The sequence below is a fragment of the Gracilinanus agilis genome, chromosome 3 (assembly GCF_016433145.1).
Source record: "Gracilinanus agilis isolate LMUSP501 chromosome 3, AgileGrace, whole genome shotgun sequence".
Classification (NCBI taxonomy): domain Eukaryota; kingdom Metazoa; phylum Chordata; class Mammalia; order Didelphimorphia; family Didelphidae; genus Gracilinanus; species Gracilinanus agilis.
This window is the reverse complement of record NC_058132.1, coordinates 94142278-94165460: the sequence shown is the minus strand read 5'-3', so window position 1 is coordinate 94165460 and position 23183 is coordinate 94142278. Positions and strand designations below refer to the sequence as shown.

Here is a 23183-nt window from a genome sequence, read left to right as displayed (position 1 = left end):
CTCTCTCTCTCTCTCTCCCCCTCTGTCTCTTTCCCTTCTCTCTGTCTGTCTCTGTCTCTCTGTCTCTGTTTCTCTCCCTCTCCCTTACTCCCTGTTTCTTTCCCTCCTCTCTGTCTTTCTCCATCTTCCTCTCCCTCTCTGTCTCTTTCCCTGCTCTGTCTCTCTTTCTCTGTGTCCCTTTCTCTGTGTCTCTCTCCTCTCCCTGTCCCACCCTGCCTCCCTCTGTTTCTCTTTTCTTTCTCCTCCTTTTCTTTCCCTCCCTCCCTCTGTCTCTTATCTGCTTTTTTCTTCTTCCATTTTTATCTCCTCTCCTCTCTCTTTCCTTTCTCTCTTCTCTTCTCTCCTTTCTCTATCTCCTCTTCTCTCTCATTCTTCTCCCTCCCTCTCATCTCTCTCCTTCCTTTCTCTCCCCTCTTTCTCTTTCCTTTCTCTCCTTTTTTCTCTTTTATCTCCTTCCTTTTTTCTCCTCTTTCCATTTTATCTCCTTTCTTTCTCATTCTCTCCTCCCCCTCCCCCCCCACATATACTCCAGATGTACCCAAGCCAGGAATGTTGGGATTGGGGCTAATAAGAGGCGAAATGGTGTGGTGTGCTGTATTGTGGGAACTTTAGCTCTGTGGCCCAGGGTTGAATCCTTCCTCTTCTGTGACTTGGATGAGTTCCACAGGCAGTGTGTGATCGATCATCCTCCCCTCTTTGAGCTTTTGCTGCAGAATTTAGGTTTTTTGCAGAAATCAATCTATAACTTCTTCCCCTCTAGTTCCTAACAGAAGTTGAATCCCTCCTTCATCCCCCTCTAGGCCAGCTGAAATACTGTCCATCCATTCACCCAATATAACGCGAGCTCCTGTCTTTTTACAGTGTGGTTGGTAAAGTGGATAGTGTTGGACCTGGGAGCCTGGAGACATCTGGGTTCAAATCCTGCCTCTGTCTCTATATACCTAGTAGTGTATACCCACTGCCACCATTTCACTGCTGAGAGGTCCTCTAATCTGTACAATTGGGATGGCCGTAGCGCCTACCTCCCAAGGTTATTGTGAGGAACAAGTGAGATCCTTTCAGGCACAAAAGTGTTTTGCAAACCTCCACGTGAGGACTATCTTGCCCTAAATGGAGTCTTCCAGGAACCTTTGCAGCCAACGGCTTACACTTAGGTCATATACTCTGCTCCCTGCCGCCCATCACATCCTCATGCTGCTTCTTCCCCGAGTTGCCCCGGTCTAGGGAAGTCGTGAGAGGAAAAGGATGGAGACCCACCAGCCACGTCCTCCATCACCTCCAGTCTTCATTCTCCTGCTACACCCATGGAAGGGCTTCTTCAGGAGGCAGACCCTCAGCTAGGGACGGGAAACAGCTCCTCACGCATTTAGGTGTTTCCAGGCTAACAGGAAATGGACCCACCCAAGCTTATGGTGCCTGGCCCCTGCTCCCATTCTTCCCTTCTTCCTAGGTCAAGAGAAGCCTCCCAGATCCTGCAGAGTCCTCTTGGACCATGCCTCCATCCAGCCTTCGGCAAGAATCCCTCCCTAACACGCATCATTTCCTCTCTGCTTGGATACCTCTGGTGATGAAAGGATCACTATCTAGAGATAGCCTACTCCATTAGGGACGATCTTTCATGGCTAGGAAGTTTGTACTTGTGTCAAGGCAAAATCTGCTCCTTTCTTCCCCCACCCTCACTTCCCCCATCTTCTTGAGGATAATGCTCTTAGTTCCTTGGGTTCAGCGGCTCTGTGAAATGAGGTGTCCTAGGACTTCTAAAACCCACTCTCCACACTGGGAGGGACGTGGCAGCTCTCTGGCCCTACGTGAAGAAGCGCCACGTCCTTCCCGATTCCCAGTCCCATAACTTGCTTCACGTCTGAGCCTCGTCTCTACGCTCACAGACGTCTTCCTCCGAGAGAAGGGGAGTTAGCTACGGTTCAGGTGCTTCTGTTGCGGCCAACTCATCAGGACCCCATTTGGGGTTTTCTTGGCAGAGATCCTGGAGTGGGTTTGCCATTTCCTTCTCCAGCCCATTTGACAGATGAGGAAACTGAGGCAAACTGGGTTAAGTGGCTTGCCTGGGATCACACAGCCGGTGGATGTCTGAGGCCAGACTTGAACTCGGGGAAAAGGAGTCTTCCTGACTTCGGGCCTGATACGTAATCCACCGCCCCAAGGCCCAACATGTGGGTTAAGTCTAGACCTGGGCCCGTGGGGTGAAGGAGAGCATCTACACAGACTGGTGGAGCTGTCCTGTTCCAGCCAGAGATTTTCCCCCAACCTCTCCCAAACTTCCTCTCTCAGAGGCTGTAAAGGGGAATTCCAGGACACATTTTGTGTGGGTATCTCCCTAGCGCCCCAAACACTAACTAGATCACGTGGAAGAGGGAGCAGGGGCCTGAATCTGTGTTCAAGTGCAACCCCGAGAGCATATGTAGGAGACGATCAGAGGAGCAGCAGTGTGGCTCAGTGGATCGAGAGCCAGGCCTAGAGATAAGAGGTCCTGGGTTCAAATCTGACCTCAGACACTTCCCGGCTGTGTGATCCTGGGCAAGTCACTTAACCCCACCCCACCCCCATCCCACTGCCTAGCCCAGTGATTCCCAAAGTGGGTGGGTGCTGCAGCGATCCAGGGGAGCAGTGATGGCCACAGGTGCATTTCTCTTTCCTACTAATTGCTAATAAAATTTTAAAAAATTAATTTCCAGGGGGCTAAGTAATATTTTTCTGGAAAGGGGGTGGTAGGCCAAAAAAGTTTGGGAACCGCTGGCCTAGCCCTTACCAATTCTGGGATAGAAGAGAGTGTCAGAGTTCCCTGGTGTGACAAAGACTCTCCCACACAGCGTCACTTTCTAATATTTTTATTATCCAACTTAAAGAAACTGGGTGGGGGGGTAGGGATGCATGAGGGGTAGACGGGAGACACAGGAAAGGCTCGAATTCAATAAATAAGAGTTCCCAAACTTCAGGGCCCAACCCCCCACCAGGGGAGGGGAGATGACAGCAGAGGCTGTGACCTGCGCAGCCCCCACATAAATAGACGGGACGGATGGGCGCCAGACACTGCCTGAATCACCCATACTTCTCTCCTGGGAGCAAACACAGAGAACACCACAGGGAAAACGGGACAGATGGGGGGGAAAGCAAGTCGGGGGCTTGGGGAAGGCCGACGAGGTGCAGCCGGGGGGGGGTCTCAGCTGGGGTGGTCAGCACCTAGAGCCCCCACCTTCCCTCACCACTGCACTGGCTGGGGCTTTCAGCCATGGGGATTCTAAAGCACTTTTTTTTGAGGGGAAAATGGGACACGGTAGGACAGAGGCCCCCAAACTACAGCTGACAACACACAACAAGTTTGGTTTTTAATTTTAAAAACAGCCATTCACCCCTGGGGGGCGGGGTGGAGGGGGCTGCTTGACATGCATTAAGGCACCCCCCCTACTCGTGCAGAAGCATGGCCCTGGGTGCGGCGAATGGGGGGCAGAGAGAAGAAGAGCAGCTAGCTGGGGAGTCTATAATAAAGCTATTGATCCAGCTTGGGGGGGGGGGAGGGAAGGAGCTGAGATGTACCGTGTACCCAAAAATGCCCCTGCCCCCAGCAGAGAGAGGCCTCCGCCGGCTCCACTGGGGAGGCGGGGACAGGGGACAATGGGGGGACAATGGGGGAGGGCGGGGGGCTCTTCCCAGGGAAATGCAGGAGAAACCTCTCAAGGGTCACCCCAAGTCACACTTGTTTCCTATCCAGACCCGGGGGGGACACGGTGGCTCAGTGAGCAGAGAAAGGCTTAGTAAATGGGACTCAGAGGACAAGAGTGGGACAAGGACATGCGGCAAGCTGGGTTCCGAATGTCAAAGCCGGAAGGGACCTTTTAAAGACCAGCAGGTGCAGCCTTTATTTAACAGGCCCACACAAGTCTCAAGGGGGCACAAAGCTGGACCCAGCACCCAAGTCTCCTGAGGTTTCCTCTCTGCTCCCTGGCTGCCTCTCCTCTCAGCAGACCCCAAGCCTCACGGCCAGGGACAGTCACAGGATCAGAGACTTTCTCCCATTTTATAGGTGAGATAACTGGGGCTCTCAGAGGTGAAGGGGCAGAGTTTGGGGTTTAAGCCCCTTCCCCTCAGATCCATACCAAGACCTCTACCCATGGACAAGCTCCATCTGGGAGATGAAGGCCAGGTCTTGGGGAGTGGCGGGGAATGTGGGAGGCAAGAGGAGGTCCCCAAGGACTACAGGGGATTGGGAAAGGCTGTTGGCCTGGGAGTCGGGAGACCCGGGTCTAGTCCTGCTTGTGCCACTCACTGTGTGGTCTCTGGAAGGTCTCTTCCCTCTCAGCCTGTCTTCACACTTCTCTGGGGCCTGGATTCGAGGATCCTAGCTCTAGCATTCTGTGACAGTGGGCCCCCACTCTCCAGTCTTCCCCCTGTCTTCCCTGACTGCCAGGAGTGGTGAGATAAAGAACAGGGGAGAGGAAGAGGAGGCTGAGCCCTTTGTTTTCCTAGAAACCCCCCTGCATGGGGAAGGATGGGGAGATGGATGTGTCCACTCTGTGGGTCACTGGGGAAAGGGCCCTTCCTTGGGGCTAGGTGTCCCATCTGTGAAGCACTAGGGAGGAGATCCCCCCACTTGGGTGTGGGTTACCCCATCTTTGAGGACCCAGGAAGCCAGATTGGGTGTCCTGTTCAGAGCAGGGAAGGACCAGATGACCAGGGAGGGGCTTGCTGCTAGCACGGAGAAGATGCTGGGGGACAGGGTAAGGAGCCAGGGCAGCCCACTCCTAGTCAAGTACGGGCATCTCCCTCCCTCTCTCTTCCCTAGACAAGATCATCTTTTCCTTTCAAATATGTTGCCTGAAGTGAGCTCTCTCCCCTGCCACTGCCCACTGCCCAGAGCTCACTGGGGCTGCCCAGGGTGCAGGGGGCCTGGGGGACGGCCCCCCGGGGGCCTTAGGTTGCTGCCAACTCCCAGGCTCCAGCGTCTCTCGGGGCCTTGGGTCTGAGTGGATCATAGGGGCACCTGTAAAGGAGAGAGAGACACGGAGGACTTGAGGGAGGCCCCGATGGGTCCCTTCATCTGTTGGCTCCTAGACAGAGATAACCTGGGTCAAAACCCAGCAACACTCCCTCCCTGCCACCCCTCTAACCCTGAAATCCTTTCTGCTGGCCCATATCTTTTCAGCCTTTTCCTTATCTGCTCCTCGTGGCCCATTTCCTTCCAGGAAGCCTTTCCTGATAGCCTCTGTCCACAGTGAGCTCAATTTTTGGAAAGGGCCCCCCACCCCGCTCTTCTTTGTTTCTAAAAACAAACTTGGTTTGGTCCAGATTCCCCATGTGCTCCCTCAGATCATGGACTCCCCCCAGGGCTATATTACCTTCAGATGACCAAGTTGGATTCACTCAGCCTGACCACGTAGCGATTTTCCTATGGGAGAAGATGTAACAAGATCAGAAAAGGGGAAGCAGATGCAGGCTGGCCCCCAAAGCTCCCTAAGGACAAGGACCGCTTAATTTTGGACTTTGTACTACCTGGTGCTGTGCACATGGGATTCATTCATGGGCGCCAATCCCCTCCTTTGCAGAGGAGAGGAATGAGTCTCCCATACACTTAATGCTTGTTGACAGACTGCTGGAAGCAATGGGCCCCTGTGACATTAATCTGGGCTTGATTCACAGAGAGATAAACCCTCCTCCCTCGGGAGTCTGTACGAAGCAAGGAACTAGGAAACCACAGGCAGAGACATGTGGGCTAAGTGGGTGCTGGGAAATTTGGGAGACTCTAGCTGGACCAAAGCTTCCATTCCATCGTCCTTATCCCCTTGCTCAGGCCTGGGGTAGCTGCTCTAAGAACCTGGGAGGTCCCCCTCCCCACCTCACATACACACCCCATGCCCCAGCTTTCTCAGCATCCAGCTCACCTCCGATTTGCTCTCAGTTGCCCCAGATGCTGGGGTTTTCAACCATTTGGATCTCCCTCCACCAGTGCCCAGAAGGGCTCTATTCTCAGGGGGGAGCCCAGGGGGTGGAGTTTCAGCCGCTTCCCCCTCCTCACTGGTCTCTGAGATGGTTTTCACCTCTGGAGCTGGTGGGCTTGGTCGCTGTTCAGGGATTCGGGCCACACGGAACCTGGAGGAAAGAAGATGAAGATACGTGAGTAGAGTGAGTGATGGAGAGAGAAAAATATTGTGGCAGAGCAGAAAAAGGGTCCAACTTGGCATTATCAGACCTGCTCTGCTCCTGGATGACCATGGGCAACCCTCTTATTCTTTCTGAGCCAGTTTCCTCATCTATAAATTGAATGAGTTGGAGTCGATGGTCTCTTGGGTACATTTCCAGTTTTAGATCTAGGATTCTATAAAGGAGGTGCTGGAGCAAGAACCTGAAGGCTCTGCCACCAGTCCAATGCATGGATAACAGTTTCAATAAACCCAGTTCCCCTCTTCCTGATCCTTCATTGTGATCACTGGAGCTATGGGCCCAATAACAACTCTCACAGCTTCTCATCTCCTTAGCCAGTCTCATCTGGGCCAAAAGGAAGCCTGCTGGCTTCTCCTTGGTCTAAACAGGATCCAGCTGGGCCAGGCTGAGTCTGGGGATCTCAAGTACAGGACAAGCTTAGATATTTAGGGGCCTCCTAGTGTAGGACAGGGTATGGGTTTTTTAAATTAAATTAATTTTTTAAACTTTTTAAAAAGTGTTGAGTTCTAAATTCTCACACTCCTTCCCATTCTCCCACCCTTCTCTCCTCCCTTGAGATGGTAAGCCCTCTGATGTAGATTTTACATGTGCAATCATGTAAAACATGTTTCTATATTAGTCAATTTGTGGAAGAAACTCAAATAAAAAAGGAAAGTAGTAGAAAGTGAAATATAGTAAGTAGAGCCTCCGTATGCTTTTAGAATTCATCATTTCTTTCTCAGAGACAAATGGCATTTTTCATTATGAATCTCTGGAATTCTCTTAAATCACTGCCCTGCTAAGAATAACCAAGTCATTCACAATCTTCACTGTGTACAATATTCTGGTTCTGCTCACTTCACTTTGCATCAGTTCATGTAAATCTTTCCAGGTTTTTCTGAGAGCATCCTGCTTGCAGACAGAGTATTTTTATGTACCCATGGGGCCAAGATGCTTTCTTTCCCTCGCAGGGAGTTATTCCTCCATCTCTACATTCTCTCATTCCTTAGGAAAACCCCCAAGAAAATATACTCTCAGGATCCAGAGGTGTGTATGGACAAAAAGTAGAGAAGAGAGAAAGGAATAGATGGACAGAGATGTGGGAGCTGGAAATAAAAGGGCATCACAGCTGGTCATCAACACTGGACATGGCCCCCACCATTTACTAGCTGTGTGATGCCCCCTAAGCAAGTCACTTATTCTCTCTGGTCCTTAGGTTCCTCCTCGTCTATAAAATGAAGGGGTTGGAATTAGATCCTATGGGTTCAACTATCATCTCAATGCAAGTGATGAGACCTGGATCTAAATAGACTCAGCCCTAGTCTCTCTTGAGCTGGAGTCCCAAATCATAGACATCTCCTCTTGGATGTCCCATTGGCATCTCAAGACTCAAAATGCCCCAAATGGAACATATATTTTCTTACCTAACTTGCCCCTCCTCTTAAGGGTCTGATTTCTTTGTGGCTAGCTAGGGCTCTTTCTCACTTGGGTTCCTGACTCCCAGGTCATCCCCGACTCCCCTTCTCTCCTCTACCCCACCTATCCAGTCAGCTGGCAAGTGTTGTCATTTCTACAAGCCCAACATCTCTTGGATCTATCTCCTTCTCTCTACTCACCCAGACGCCACTCTAGCTTAGGGCTCATTGCCGCATGTGGGATATCGTGATAGCCTCCTGATCCACGCTTTTAGCCTTTCCCCTCTCCAATCCATCATCCAACCCAGTTGCCAGAACAATATTCCTAAAATACAAATCTGACTACTTTGTTTTCCCATTCAAGAGTCTACACTGGGGAGTGGTGGGGAGGGCATTCAGTGGCTCAGTGGATTTGAGAGCCAGGGCTTAGAGACTGGGAAGTCCTGGGTTCAAATCTGGCCTCAGACACTTCCCAGCTCTGTGACCCTAGGCAAGTCACTTAACCTCTGTTGCCTAGCCCTTACTGCTCTTTTGCCTGGGAACCAATACACAGTATTGATTCCAAGATGGAAGGTGAGGGTTCATAAAAAAATTTTTTTTAATTAAAAAAACAAAATAAGGGGGCAGCTGGGTAGCTCAGTGGAGTGAGAGTCAGGCCTAGAGACAGGAGGTCCTAGGTTCAAACCCGGCCTCAGCCACTTCCCAGCTGTGTGACCCTGGGCAAGTCACTTGACCCCCATTGCCCACCCTTACCAATCTTCCACCTATGAGACAATACACCAAAGTACAAGGGTTAAAAAAAAAAACAAAAAACCAATGACCAAAAAATCAAGTTTGGCCCTCCAAAGAAAGTCATCTTTTATTCCACAGTCATTAAGTAGCCACCATTCTTTCCTGGGTTAATATGGTGCAGTATGAAATATTTCATGACATCTATTTTGTATAATTTGTAATATTTGTGTCATAAAAATGTATGAAATGTAAATATTTGGGAGGGAGGAGGACTCGAGCAGCTGGAGTGAATCTGAAAAGGCTTCCTGAACTTAACATTAGATCAAGAGGAAACACTGGTAATAAACTAGGTGGTTGTTCAGTCATTTTAGCCATGACTTCATTTGGGGCTTTCTTGGTAAAGATACTGGAGCAGTTTGCCATTCTTTCTCCAGCTCATTTTAGAGATGAGGAAACTGAGGCAAACGGGGTGAAGTGACTTGCCTAGGGTTCACACAGATAGTGTCTAAGGACAGATTTGAACTCAAGAAGATGAATCTTAGCTGCACAAGCCTGCCAAAGAATTCAAACACTTCTGAAAATAAAATCACAAGTAGGTATAAAAAGAGGTTGCAGAAGGCGCAAACCACCTTCCTTTTCATTTTCTTAGTAGTTGCCATTTGTCAAGTCAGGCTCTGAAAAGTGTCTGGTAAGTGTGGGGTAGAAAGGAGGAAGAGTTGCCTTTTTAGTTGTTGTTTGCTTGAGCATGGGCAGCTAGGTGGCACGGGCCCTGTTTACCTCAGTTTCCTCATCTGTATAATGAGCTGAGCTGGAGGAGGAAATGCAAACCATTCTAGTATCTTTGCCAAGCAATTTCCAAATGGGGTCACAAAGAGTCAGAGACAACTAAAATGACTGAACAACAAAAGAATGAATTAAAAGCACACTACTACAAGAGAGTTGGGAGATTCCCCCACATACATGTAACCCCAAATGTAAGTCCCATATAGTTCACAGGAGACTCAGGCAGCCAAGGATACGGGCGTCCCACACGATCCTGGCACATCTAATTGAAGCTCTCGGCACATCCTTTGAGAATGACAGATCTGGACCAATTTCCTTTTACAGAGGAGAAAACTGGGTCTATGAATGACTGAGAGGACCAGTGATTTGCTGAAGGACGAGGGGGTTGGAGGTAACCAGAGGGGCAGGTGAGTCTCCCCAAAGTCACAAGGGACCCCCAGGCTGAGGATGGCGAAGAGCCTGCCCCACAGAGAGAAACTGATAGGCAGGGGGAGGGAAGAGGGAAGAGGAGGAGGCAGCGAATTCCAGGGGATTTGCCTCTGACTCTAAACTGTACCATGGGCTGCCTCGGAAGCCCAAGCTCCTGTCCTTCTGCCTCATCTCCCTCACTTCTCTGGAGCCCTAACCTGGCCTCAGGTTCAACACCTCCCAGCTGACCTACTTCTGCCTTCTTTCCTCCTTAATCTCAACCCTACTTATAGCCATGGAATCTGTAAGACCATCTCATTCATTACCTCATCTCACCAGGGCTCTGCCCTCCACCTTCAATTCCCACATCCCCTTGCCTTCAGCTGTGTCTGTGCCTGCTATAACCCCCACCCCTGAGTTTCTAGAAATCACAGATCCTGAGCTGTAAGGGTCCTCAGAGGCCAGCTAATTGAGCCCCCTCATTTTCTTCCTTAGTGCCGATTTTAAGGCTCTTGGAATCGACATGAAGACAGAAGGGCAGCAAAGGCTAGGCAAATGGGAGTAAGTGACTTTCCCAGGGTCACACAGCTAGGAAATGTTTGAGGCTAGATTTGAACCCAGGACCTCCCCAGGCTTGGTGCTCCATCTACTCTGCTACCAAGCTGCCCCTCTCGTTTTCTAATAGCCCATTCGTATAGGGTTTCAAAACCTGGAAAGCATTTTTAAGCATATTTTCTCATTTGAGCCTTGCTGCAACCCTCTCGGGGAGGTGCTATTATTATCCCCATTTTGCTGATGATGACGCTGAGGCCCCAGGAGTTTAAGTGCCCTTGGCAATGTCATACAAATAAGTTTTAAAGGCAGGTTTTGAATGCCTCCAGAGCAAGGCTTTCTTCTGTATCACACTGCCCGTGTCCTGCCATCCCTATCCCTCTCGGAACTCCCTGTCCCCTTCCCCAGAGGGCCCCAGACTCACCTGCCCACAGAGAGGATAGTGATCTCGCCCGGGCGGCTCCCCTTGGGCACAGGCTTGCTGCCACCTCGGGGCGGCAACGCGCTGGGGGTGGGAGTGGTGGCGGCGGCAGCCTCGGGGGACAGCAGGACCTCGGGCCACTTCTTCTGGCTGCAGCGAGAGCAGCAGGACCCGGAGCGGGAGGCCAGGCCCTGCACTGTGTGCAGGTGATGCTGGTGATGGCAAATGTGGGGTACGGCTGGGGGGCCTTGGATCAGCCTGGGAAGAGCAAAAAAAGAGGAGGGTAGCCTCAAGCCTTGCCTGCTTCTGCCCTAGAGTCCCTGGCCATAGAGACACCTGGATACAACAGGACCGTACTCCAAATGAAGAGAATGGGGGAGAAGAAAAGAGGAAGGACGGCCCTTTAAACAGCCCCCCGACAGCTAAGAATGGTCATGGACCACCCCTAGCTCCAGGGGCAGAAGGCAATGACAGCAGGGTAGAGGCTAAGCATCCTCTGTCCCCGGCCCGTGACAGAAGGAAGGAGGGACGACGCCTGCCCACTTCAGAAAACACCAAAACTCTTCTTCGTCCCTAAAGAGCCAGACCACAGCAAGTTCTCTGCCCCATCTACAACCACCCCGAGGAGCCTGCCTGGGCCTACGAGAATTCAGACAGCAAAAGACAGGAGGAATCCGGGCAGAACCCAAAAGGAGCCCCAGAGAAACCCAGCCAGAGAGCACACAGAGAGAGCAGGCAGCAGCACCGGCAGCAAACAGACTCGGATGGCAGAGGCAAAAGTCAGGGCGGGAGGGAGAACAAGTCGGGGGGCGGGGGGGGGGGGGAGGAAGGAGAGCCAAAGAAGCCAAGCTGAGAGGAGCAAAACAAAGTGGTCAGAAAACACGTGGCAAAAATGAGGAGTCCAGCAGAGCTCTCATCTGCCCCCACAGGCTTGCTTGCCCTTCCCCGGCAGCCTCTGGCTTACTTGGGCAAAGGTTTGTAACTGGTCTGCACGAGCTGTTTGCTGTGATATTCTTTCAGTAGCTCCTCCAGGGCAGCTGCATTCTCTGGGAAGCAAAGGGCCACAGGTCAGGGCCGGCCCGGGCTTAGGAGCATCTCCTTCTCTTCCGCCCCCACCCAGGGCTGGCTCTCTGGCTCAGCCGCCAGGAGATCCTTAGCCTCGTCCGGGAAACTACCAGCCACGGACACTGGACACTTGCCCAGGCTCTTCCCTTCCCACCTGGAGGTGCGAAAGTCATCATGAAGGCAGTGCGGGGTAGGAGAAAGAGCCCGGGATGAAGGGTTCAATCCCAGCTTAATCTCAAGGAAGAAGGACAAGATGGAAGCACCTTCCTTCCAAGTCACCCAAAATTCCTGCCAGAAGGTGCTGTCTGCTCCCGGGCTCTATTGTGGCACGCCAGAGAGAAATGGCTTGGCCCAAAGTAAAGAATGCTGGGCTGGGAGTTAGGAAATTGTTTTGGATAAAGTCATTCGATCCTCTGAGCCTCAGGCTTCTCTCTCTGGAAAATAGGGATAATAACACTAGGATCATCTGTTTCATAGGGGTGTAGCGAGAAGAACCTCTTTGGTAAACCCTAAAATGTCAGCTATGACTATTATCATTAACTGGCTTCCTTCTGACTTGGAATCAGGAGGCCTTGAGTTCAAATCTGACCTCAGACAAGCTGGATGAGCTGAGAAAGTTACTTCACCTCTGTTTGCCTCAATTCTGTCATCTATAAAATGGGATAATAATAAAAGCACCTGCCTCCTACAACCAAATGAGAAAGCCTTTGTACAAAGTATTTAACCTATTAATACATTAACAAATGCTTAATAAATGAATCATTATAGCATTCATAAACCATTAGATGAATTATTCATTTATATTAACTTAATAAATGCTTGTTCCCTCCTCCCCCCTCCTCCTCCCGTCCCTCTCTAAGTCCTGGCAGAATCAGGAAGGAGCCGGGTTTCATATACTTGTACCGTCAAGACAGCAAGAATTGCTTCCTTTTCCTGGGGTTGAACCAACAAGGTATCGCACCCTGATTCAATTCCCCAATCGATGTCCCCACCAGAGCACATCCCCTCTATCCCACAGCGAGCCGTCCTGGTAGAGTGTATGATCTTAATGAGCCGCCATGGTTCCAAGGGTGGGCAGAAGAACTATTGACACCCCAGCCTTACCTTTCTTCTCTGTGATCAGTCGAACTAAGACCCCGATGGTGTCCTCATTGGGGTCATCCATTCGGTAGGCAGGGTTGGTCCCTGTGGAAGGAAGACAAGCATCTGTGAGGCTGGGAGGGACAGGATGGGAACAGGGTCCAAAGCCTGGGCAGAGAACAAGACTGGGGTGAGAATTTTCCAGAATCCCCTGGCCTCAACTGTCACCAACTGTCACCAACTGTCAGCCACTCCTTCTCTGGCTCCTTTTGTCCCACCCCCCTTGCACAAATCCCATCCTTACAGTAGGGATCCTTGAGGCAGGGAAGCCGGAGTTCTTTTTCCTCTCTTATCCTACTCAAGGCTCCCTTCATGGGCATTCATTAGTCTGGATCCCTGGGATGGTGATGGGGCAAAGGAGAACCCTAAAGCTACAGTGATTCCTTTGGCCAGAGCATGGGCTCGGGATCTGGACCCATAGTGCCAGAGCAGGAAGGGGTAACTTAGAGACCCAGAACAACCCAATGAGGAAACTGAGGGGCCAAGAGGACTCCTCAGAGGGCCACAGAGTGAATCAGTATCAGAACCAGGGCTGGACCCTTTCCAGAGAACCATTCTCCCTCCCACAGAAATGAGGTCTTGACTACAGCAGAAAGGATGAGGGGGGTTAGATGGCTGGATGGCCTTTCTCTTGTGGGATGTGAGATGTGGGATATGGGAGGATACTGGGGGAGTTTTTAGCTGCTCTCAGGCTCCTGCCTCTCACTCCTTCCCTTCCACTCCCCAGGGAAGGAGACAGCTGGGGAAGCTTCTTCAACAGCTGTGAAGTTAATCTTGGTCACGCTGGGCCCCAGAATCCCCCCTCGAGAATCCTGACATTCCATATCACCCACCCGACCCACCCAAACAAAGGGTCACCGAGCCAAAACAGGCCTTCCGGCCTAGGACGGCCTGCAGCCTTAAGTGAGTCACCCTGGGTCTCCCTCTGCAGACTAAGGAGTGGGCAGGAAGGCTGAGGCTTCAGGAAGGGCATTCCTGGTCTCAGCATTGTGGCTGCCGTCCTGCTCAGGGGCTAAGGACGGGATCTCAGGTGGCTGGACACACTACAGCTCTCTCTGGGAACAAAACGCAAACAGAACGGCTCTCTCTGTCAGTGTCAAACAATATTTCATTATCTTAATGTGCCTCGATGAGGACAGTGGCCTACAGTGAAATAAACAGTCCATTTGGCTGGGAACAAAAGTGCCTGCACACACGCAATCAACTCAGCTGCTGACGTTCCTTGGGCCTTCGGGGCCCCTGGATGAATTTAGGGCAAAAGGTAGCTGGGAGAAAGTGAGTCTGGCCTGGGACACATGAGGTGCGAGTTTCCATCCTCGCTCTACTGAGGCCCTTCTCCTTCCTGGGGTCTCCTAAGAGGGATGGACAAAGGACTCACCCTGCTCCCTTCGGGCCCTGACCACTAGCTGGTCCCGGGGACCCCTTCCCCATCTTGGGGACTGTGCTGGTTCATTTAGGACCTTCATTCTTGCTCTGCTCTTCTCCGCAGAAGTAGCCCTGGCTCAGGCAAGTAGATAGAAGACCATCCCCATTCCTCTGAGCCACATCCATCAACCTCAGGGGAAAAGTGGAGCCAGCCAGTCAGAGCTTTCCAACTTTGGACTATTTAGAGGCTCAGATGATCAGACTCACTACGAGTCCTCTACCCTGTTCCCTTCCAGAGCTGTTTAAAGACATCATAAAGTGCACCATTAATGCTTTTAAAAAATCTGCTCTCTTGTTTGAGATTTGTTTTATTATTCCCATTTTTACAGATGGGGAAACAGGTTGAGAGAGATTAAATTACTTGTCCAGTTAATAAGCATCTGGGTCAAGATTCCTGCCTCTAGCTTGGTTTAATCCATCAGAACTTTAGAACCTCAGGCCTTCAAAACCTTAGACTCCCTAAAACGTTGGCCCCTTGGGGACCCTATGTTCTTGGAATCCTTGGAACCACACAGCACTAAAAAGGTTTAGGACTCAGATGTTGACGAGCTACAGCTCCTTTTCTCTCCCATGCTCCCCTTCACCGTCTAACTTTTTTCCTCTTTCTTTCTTTCTTTCTTTCTTTCTTTCTTTCTCTTTCTTTCTTTCTTTCTTTCTTTCTCTTTTTAAGCTATCTAATTTCTGGAAGAGTCATCTACTTTCTCACTACCCACTCTATGTCTGCCTCCTTCTGTTTCTCTGTCTGTCCTCTTTGCCTTACACTGCCTCCATTTCTCTTTCCCTCTCTCTAGAGAGTCCTATCGCTCCACTAAAACCATTCGTTCCGGGCTCTTCCATCAACCACCTCCAATGGCCTTCTCTCTCTCAGTCCTCCTTCTTCTCCTCATCCTCTCTGCAGCTGCTATTGCTACTGCTCTTCATCTCTCCCTTGTGGCTTCCTGGTTCTCCTCACTGCCTGCCCCCTTTCCTTCTCCATCTCTTTTTCAAGTTGATCTTCCTCTCCTACCTACTAATTGTGTCTCTGTCTTGGGTTCTGGTGGTTGTGGCCTCTCTCTAAATTCTCTCTATCTCCATTCTCTCTACTACTGATCACATCTCTCCCGATGGCACTTGGGCTTAAGCCTGACTCCTCCCCTGGGATCCAGATCCAAATATCCAGGTGTCTACCAGCCAGCTCCAGCTGGATATCCCATCAGAACTTTAATTCATAGTCTGTATGTCCCTCTCTTCCCTGGCCACATGCACCTGAAGAAGGGATGGATCACCCACCTCGTCCCCTCCCTCCTTTTAAAGGCAAGGGCTTTTCCCCCCGCTTCAGACTTGAAGCACCCCAAGGACAGAGGCCATGTTTCCCCCCATGGGACTCTGTAACCCTCCTCTCACCATTCTTGCCCTCAAGTCCAGCCTCATCTCCGCTGTCTTTGTGGGCTGTGCAGTGATAGCCTTTCTTCTTAAGAAGATTGCAGAGCAAAATCCCCAACAGGCCCATCAGACAGAAGATGGGAACGATGGCGATGACAGCGTACTGGGTCGCGGCTTCCTCGGGCACCCCGGCCTGGGTGCTGTTCTCTGGGGGGTGGACCTCAGGCCCCATCCCAGGCTCCACGTCCCGACGCTGACGGCTCCCACGCCCTATTTCAGGCTCTGCCCCCCAGCCAAAGAAAATGGCAAGGAGAGATATAGGATGAAAAGGACAGTGAGGGGAAGGTAGAGAAAGGGAAAAAAAGACACGAGAAGAGAGAGAGAGGGAAAGAGAAATGGAGGCAGTGTAAGGCAAAGAGACAGACGTAGAGAAACAGAAGGAGGCAGACACAGAGTCAGAGAGACAAAGACACACAGAAAGAGATGGGGGAGGGAGAATAAGGAGAAAGCCAGAGACAGAAGATACACAGAAAGAAGAGAGACATACAGAGACAGCAAGCAGAAATAGAGACCCAAAGACAGAAGAAAGAGCATTTGAAAGGGAAGAAGAGACACTCAGAGAGGAGAATGACATATAAGGACAGGCAGAAAAGCATCCCAGGGCAAAGGGGGAGAGAGAGAGAGAGAGGGAAAGAGAGAATAGAGGAATGGAGAATTGGGTGTAGAGAACAGAATCTCAAGTTAGTGAGAAATTAAGAGGATAAACTGGCCCAAGAACAGCCCTAGTGACTGCTCTAAAGGGCACCAGTTCAGTCTCTCCCAGGAGTATTGACCCTCCTGCTCCCACCCCTCTCCCACTTCACATTTGGTCACACTCAATGCCTGCCCCCAAAGCCCCTCTTCTACCTTTCTACTCTCTCTCTGAGCCACTTCTTCTAGGGGCCATAAGGCCCTTCCCCAAGTCCCCTTGTAATTCCTGTGTTGGAGGAAAGGTGCCCACCTAGGCATGGAGAAGGGATCTTTGTCCCATGGCAAGGGTGCAGGAGCTATTTCAACAACAAGTCCCCTTGTGCTCAGAGACCCAGGTCATGCTACAAAATGTTGGAAGCTCCGAGATACTCAAAGAGACTTGTCCAGTCCAACCTCTTTATTTGATCTAGGATGTGTGTGTGTGTGTGTGTGTGTGTGTGTGTGTGTGTGTGTGTGTGTGTGTGTGTTCCTCCTAAGTTCTGAGTTCTAGCTCAGCGTACCACCTTACTGGTTGGACCTTGGCCATTGTCCCCCTCTACACCCCAGACCTCGAAATAAAGGGACCAGCAGAGGCAAAATAGATCTATTATAAATAAATAAATATAAATGAAATAACGTATAAATAACTAAATAAATTTTATATGTGTAGACAGCCAGAAAGGGAAAGAGACCGAAGAAGTGAGTGGCATTGGAACCCCGAGCCCAATGTTCTCCTCCCACAAACACACACACCCTCCCTACCTCACCTCCACCGTGCAGAAATCTGTTACAAAACAGTAAGTTTTCTGTTTCAATGTTGTCTAAAAACAGTGAGTACATACTGGTGTGTACACACACACACACACACACACACACACACAGAGCTGTGGGCCCAGGTGTCCTTGTTTCCCCCACTCTGGCAGGCTCTGGGCTCTGATCCAGGGTGCCAGCCACTGAGGGTGACTCAGCAGGTGAAAGAAAGGAGAGTGTGTGCATGGATGGCCCCGTGAGGATGGGAGCAGATTTTGAGTGTGAGTGTACGAGTGTGTCAAAAGCCCACAGGCCTTCGGGCTGGGTCCTGTAGACCAATGTCTCCCTCTCTCTCCTGGGGCTCAGATTAGTGAAATGGTCTGCCAAGGCCACAGAGTGAGTGAGTAAATCATGGCACCAGGAGTCAAATCCAGGGCCGAGGATGCCAAGCTGAGTGCTAGTCACTCTTACTCCCCTGCCTCTTCGGTCCCTCCAGGCTCCCTGGATGCATCTGTGTGTGCTGTTTATTCCTGTAGGAGTAGGTGAGAGAGGGTCTGTGTGTGCCACCGACCTGTGTGTCCTGTCTGCGGGTGGGTGTGGGCCTGGTCCCTGGGGAGGGGGCTTGACAATGGGGCTTCTGTCACGAGCAGAGCCCCCGACCTCATTCTATCTCACAAAGTTCAGGGGACTCAGAGATGGACAGGACAGCACAGAGAGCCAACATTGCTCGAGGACATCAGAGATCAGACATTCACAGGCAACAACTGTCCCTGCCTCGTCTCCCCAGGCCCTCAGAGATTATCTGTGGGGAGGAGGGGGGAGATAGCTTGGGGACTTGGCAGGGACAAGTCCTTACCCAATGGAGGGGGGAAGTGATCCTCCTCCTAAGTCCTGGGCTCTAGCTCAGTGTACCATCCTGTTGGTTTGGCCTAGGCTGCTGTACCCCTCTGCATCCCAGACCTCAAAATGAAGGGGCCAGCAGGGCAAAAATACACTCCTGAAGGCTAGGAGGACCCAGCAGAGACTTGAAACCAAATGCCCTCATTTTATAGCCAGAGAAAATGAGGTCCATATGGAAAGGGGAAGAGATTTGCCCAAGGTCACACAGCCAGTTAGTGGCAGAGCAAGGATTCTCAAGTCTCTCGGCTCTCAGCCCAGGGTTCCTTCCACAGCCCCATCCTGACTCTCTGTACCCTGCTCCTTTATGTCCCCCCTCCCCTTAGGGACATGCCTCAGTCGTAGAAGAGAAAGCTGCTGTCTCAGCCCTGGCTGTCTTCTTATTCCTGCCCCCCAAGGATAGTGGGGAGAGTCAGCATATTCAGGAGCTGAAAGTGGGTCAGCATCAGCTCTAGGTAGTCTTTCTCTCTTCAAAGCTTACAGGGAGGAGGAGAGGGAAAAGAGGAGGGGGGCTGCCCCGTCAGGGCCCTGGGCTCTCGTTTTCTATTGCCTTTTCTTCTAACTCCTCCCTCTTGCAGTCTCCATCTCTCCATCTATCACTCCATGTCTCCATCCCCTATTCTCTTTCTCCCTTCTCTCATCTGTCTCTTGCACTCTTAATCTCTGTCTTTCTCTCTTTGGGACTGTTTTTCTCTCTTTCCCTATCACCATCTGTCTTCTTCCTTCTCTCAATCTTTATCTTCCTCCCTCTGTTGCCTCAGAGCCATACCTGCTTTTTCCTGTACTTCCATCTCTCCGGTATCTCCCTGTATCCAGCTCTCTATTCCATCTTTCTGTCTTTCCTGGTCTCTGCAGACTCTCTGCACATCTGTCTCTTTCCATCTTAGTTCTTTCCTTCTTTTCTTCCTCTCTTCTCAAATTCTGTGTGTCCTGTCTCTGTTTCTGTCTCCATAGCTTTGGATCTCTCCATGCCTGCTGTTCTCTGTACTTCCCTCCATCTCTCAGTGCCTCTCACTCTCTTCACTTTTCCTCTTTTCCCTCTGTCTCTTTCACTTACTCTGTTTCTGAATATTTATCTGGGTCTCTCTCAGCATCTCAGACCCATCATTCATCTGGCTGTCTGTTTCTGTATTTTCATCTAAGTCTCTCTTGATGTCTCTTTCCTTTTCTGTGTCTCACACACACAATTGTCTCCCCTCTTTGGTTTTGCCTGGTTTAGTCCCTCCTGTCTCCTATCTACTTCTCTCTCACCCTCAATCAATCAGCAAGCATTTATTAAACACTAAACTGTCTGAGTTTCTCTCCCTCTGTTTCTCCTTTTCTTGACTCCTCTGCATCTCTGTCTCTGCCTCCATTTCTCCCTCCTTTGCTCTCCCCATTTTTCAGATGCTTTGTGCTCAACACCCATCATGCTAGACCCACACTCACCTCCACAGCCAGGTGTGCCCATGGGTGCCCAAGAACAAGGCCAGCACTCTGTGTCTGGATGCCTTCTGGGGTCATAAAACCTGCAGGAAAACAAAGGTGGTCTCATGCCTACAGCCAGCTCCACATGGCCACCTCCTATCCAATAGGTCCCCTCTGCCCTACCCCTTCTTTGGACTCCTACGACCTCCCATTCTCACCCTCTGCTTCCCAGAAGCCTCAAACCCATCCTAGGTGCTTTACCAAAACCCAAAGTGGAATGAGCTGCCTAGACAGAGATCGTCAATGCTGAAAAGGAGAATTTCTGTTCAGAAAGGGGTTGGATGAGTTCTTTTGAAGTCTAGGCTGCCGTGAATCTCATCTCTGAATCTCACTAGCTCCCTCTATGAAAAGGGGATAAGAATAAGAGCACAGGGCTGATGTGAACAAGCTTTGTAAACAGTTAAATGGCCTTAGAAATAGCAGCCATGATTATTTTCAATAAGACAGTGGGGCTCCTCCAATATGGCCACCATGGGAGATAAGAGACCCTTAAGAGGCATATGGTGGGAGCTGGAACTGAATTCCTGAGCTCTTGCTCTCATGTTAGCCTGGATGATCTGGACCGACTTATATACCCTTCCTCCTTTGAAGAGAAGTAGTAGCCCCCAGGTCAGGGGGGCTCCAAAGACAACCCCAAAGTCTCCATTCTGTCTCCTCTTCTTTCCCCAGTGTCTAACAGAGATCTAAATGGAGACTGATGGCTAAGCCACTAAGACTTCTCCTTTCCTTCTAAAACCAGTGAGTTGGAGAGATGTGACCTACACGACAAAGAATGTCCAAGCATGAAGGAACCTTAGAAGCCAGAACAAAGAATGCCAGATCTGGAAGGGACATCAGAGCAGAGAATTGAGAACTAGAAGGACTTAGAACATGGAAGATCAGGACACCAGGACAACCAGAAAAGGCCTTAGAGATGACCTAGTCCAACCTCCTCATTTTACTGACGAGGAAACTGAGGCCCAGAGGGGGAAAGGGCTTCATCCACAGTCACACAGAAACCATGACTGAAACCCAGGGGTCCCAACTCCCAGCTTCAAGTCTTTTCTTCCTCTTTGACACAGCTGATGATGCTTCCTGCCGGGGGCAGGAACCTTTGCTCCCCTTACTGAGCATCCCTGGCCCGAGGATCGATACCTTCTCAATTCTCAATTCCAGAGCTAAGGGGGCTCACCCTGAAATGCAGTCACCGCACCGAGTATCGACAGTCGTGGTCCCCACCTGGGCTTTGACCCTCCTCAGCCGGGCACAGCCAGTGTGGGGCAGGCAGGGGCTTCGTCCCAGGCTGGTCGAAAAGGTGCCTGGCCTGCAGGCACGGCACACAGTACCCAGTCCCAGTCCGGAACCACATTCCTGGGTGGGAAAATCAATCCAAAAACATTTAAACTGTGTGCCAAGCAGTAGGGAGTTAGCACTTGAATGAAGGAGGCTGTTGCTGTGTCTGTGTCCATTTACATGCACACAGAATAAATTCAAGGTAATCTTAGGAGGTGCTGATGGTCAAGAGGTCCTGGGAGGCTTCATGCTCGAGCTGAGAAAGGAAGGAGGTCTCCCCCCTCTCTTCCCTATCCCTTGGACCTTTATATAACAGCTCCCAAAAGGCTACCTTCTCCAAGAAGCCATCCTGGATTGGTCTCGGCCATTCTCCAATCTACCAGAGTATTCACTGGCTGACCCTTCCCCCGCCTCCACCCCTCACCCTGTTCCTTCAACTAGGATAATTTTTGACCTTTATACGTGTGGATCTGTCATATGGGGCTCTTGCTCTTCCGCCTTAAGCTTTATTTGGAGTTCAGCTGGGGGTCCCTGATGATGGGTGCCAAGTGTCCTCCCTCAGATTCACCCATCTTTACAGCTCCCCTGTTTCAGAGTCAGGGGTTTCTGAGGACAGGGGCCGTGCAGAGCTCCTCCTCAGGGCAGCTGCCCCTTAGAGCCAGGCATGGGCTTACCTGATTGGGCTCCTCTCCTGGTGGGCACTCAGGACACGCAGCACAATCGCCCGCCTCTGTCTGGTACTCAGAGTCCTGGCAGGACAGGGAGAACGACTGATGTCCGCTGAGTAGCTGAGAGAGAAGGGTTGAAGGAGAGGCTGGCACCAGCAGACACTGGGATAGGGGCAGGCACCAATCCAATTCCCAGCCTATGCCTGCCCAACATTGCTGCCACCAATCTTCGCTGCCCTCCCCTCGGAATCCTCTGTGCTAAGATGGAGAGGGAGTGGGTCAAGACTGCTACGAAACAGAATGTTGGATGGGGAGAAAAGCTAGGTTCTAGTCTCAGCTCTGCCACTGATCCTCAAGCATACGTTGGGCAAGTCTGTCCCTCTCTCTGGGTCTCAGTTTCCTAATCTGCAAAATGAGAAGTTTGAACTAGATGATTTCCAAGAGTCTCCCAGCTCTGACATTCTCTTATTAGGCTCCCCTCAGTTCTGACGTTCTCTATTCTAAAGCCTCTCCTCGCTCTGGCATTGGTGGTTTTCCCCCTTTTAAAACAAAGGTGTTTAATAAAATAACTAAAGAAAATTAGCGATAGACCATCCTTCCCATGAACCCGAGGAATATTTTACCACAATTACACAAACCCAGAGTAGGGCAGCAGAGGGAGTGCCATCTTCAGAACCAGAGGACCGAGCTTGAAATGTCCATGTGACATTGGGCAAATCTGACGTTCTAGGTTCTAAGGATGTTCTGAGGGTTCTATCAGCCCAGTCAGTCCATGACTCTTTAAGGAGCAAATGGATGAACTGGGGTTCAGATCCTGGAGCTCTATATTCCTACCAACTTGGGTCACTGAAGCTTCTACCTCTTCCAGACAGAACTCCAGCACTTTCCACATTTATATAGGGTTGCCAAGTGCTAGGAAAGAAGACTTAGGAGAAGGAGCAGCTGAGTAGCACAGTGGATGGAGTCAGGAGTACCTGGGTTCAAATCTGGCCTCAGACACTTCCTAGCTGTGTGACCCTGGGCAAGTCACTTAACCCCCATTGCCCAACCTTTACTGCTCTTCTGCCTTGGAAACAACACATAGTATTGATGCTAAGATGGAAGGTAAGGGTTTAAAAAAATAAAAAAGATCTAAGATGGCTCTATCTTGGGAACTGTGACTATACTCCAATCTTTATAAGATCTTCCAAACTGGGAAGTCCCAACAGTCTGCCCCTCCTTGCTGCACATACTTAGCCTCTGTGAAGGGAAGCCAAACCAAATACTATTACTGGATGGTCCAGTGCCTGCCCACCCCACTGCCTTAAAGGGCCCCTTATTACAAGGATCAATAATCCTTTATAGGTAATGTTGTGAGGATGGTGAGAGAAGAACAGCAATGGTGACTGGGACCCCAGTGACCTGGATGTCAGCCTAGATGCTGACAGATTCAACACATCCCACCTTCTACAGAAACTTAGAGAAGATCCCTGAGCCTTCTCAGAAACGGCCCCACCCACTCGGATCCTGCTCTCCCCTGCATGCCCCCAGCCAGTGTAGACACTGACTACTCTGTTATTAACTTGGACTTGTCCATCTATCCTGGTTTTAAGTGGCTATTTTTTGGGGTGTGAGTTTCAGATCATGTGATCTCAGAGGAACTCTTCACAGGTGAAGTCAAAGACAGAGAAGAGAATCCCCCAGTCCAAGGAGAGGAACTAACCCCCATCTCCACCTATATTTGTAAGACAATCCCATCCAAAAGGAAAGACTGATGTACTCTAAGAGACTTCTCGGACACTCATGGCTCTCTCCCCCCCTCTTTTTCTCTCTTTCTCTCTCTCCCTCTTCCTTTCTCTTTCTCTCTCCTCTCTCCCTCTGTACCCCCTACCTCTCTCTCCCCCGTCAGTCTCTTCCTCCCTATTCCTTCCTCTCCCCTCATATTTCTCTCTCTCTCTCTCTCTC

General features: G+C 50.7%; 1 protein-coding gene across 1 annotated transcript in view; it reads right to left on the bottom strand.

Moving 5' to 3' along the window:
* Window positions 1–2868: 2868 nt before the first annotated feature.
* RELT (RELT TNF receptor) overlaps window positions 2869–23183 on the bottom strand; it is a 22007-nt gene continuing 1692 nt past the window's right edge. The window contains exons 3-12 of the mRNA XM_044668912.1: window positions 21246–21359; window positions 20471–20649; window positions 19261–19340; window positions 15478–15738; window positions 12634–12714; window positions 11429–11510; window positions 10468–10722; window positions 5895–6102; window positions 5352–5401; window positions 2869–4996 (exon numbers count right to left, since the gene is read on the bottom strand). Of these exons, the coding sequence (XP_044524847.1) occupies window positions 5354–5401; window positions 5895–6102; window positions 10468–10722; window positions 11429–11510; window positions 12634–12714; window positions 15478–15738; window positions 19261–19340; window positions 20471–20649; window positions 21246–21359 (1308 nt within the window). The 3' untranslated portion in view covers window positions 2869–4996; window positions 5352–5353. The remainder of the gene's footprint in view (window positions 4997–5351; window positions 5402–5894; window positions 6103–10467; window positions 10723–11428; window positions 11511–12633; window positions 12715–15477; window positions 15739–19260; window positions 19341–20470; window positions 20650–21245; window positions 21360–23183) is intronic.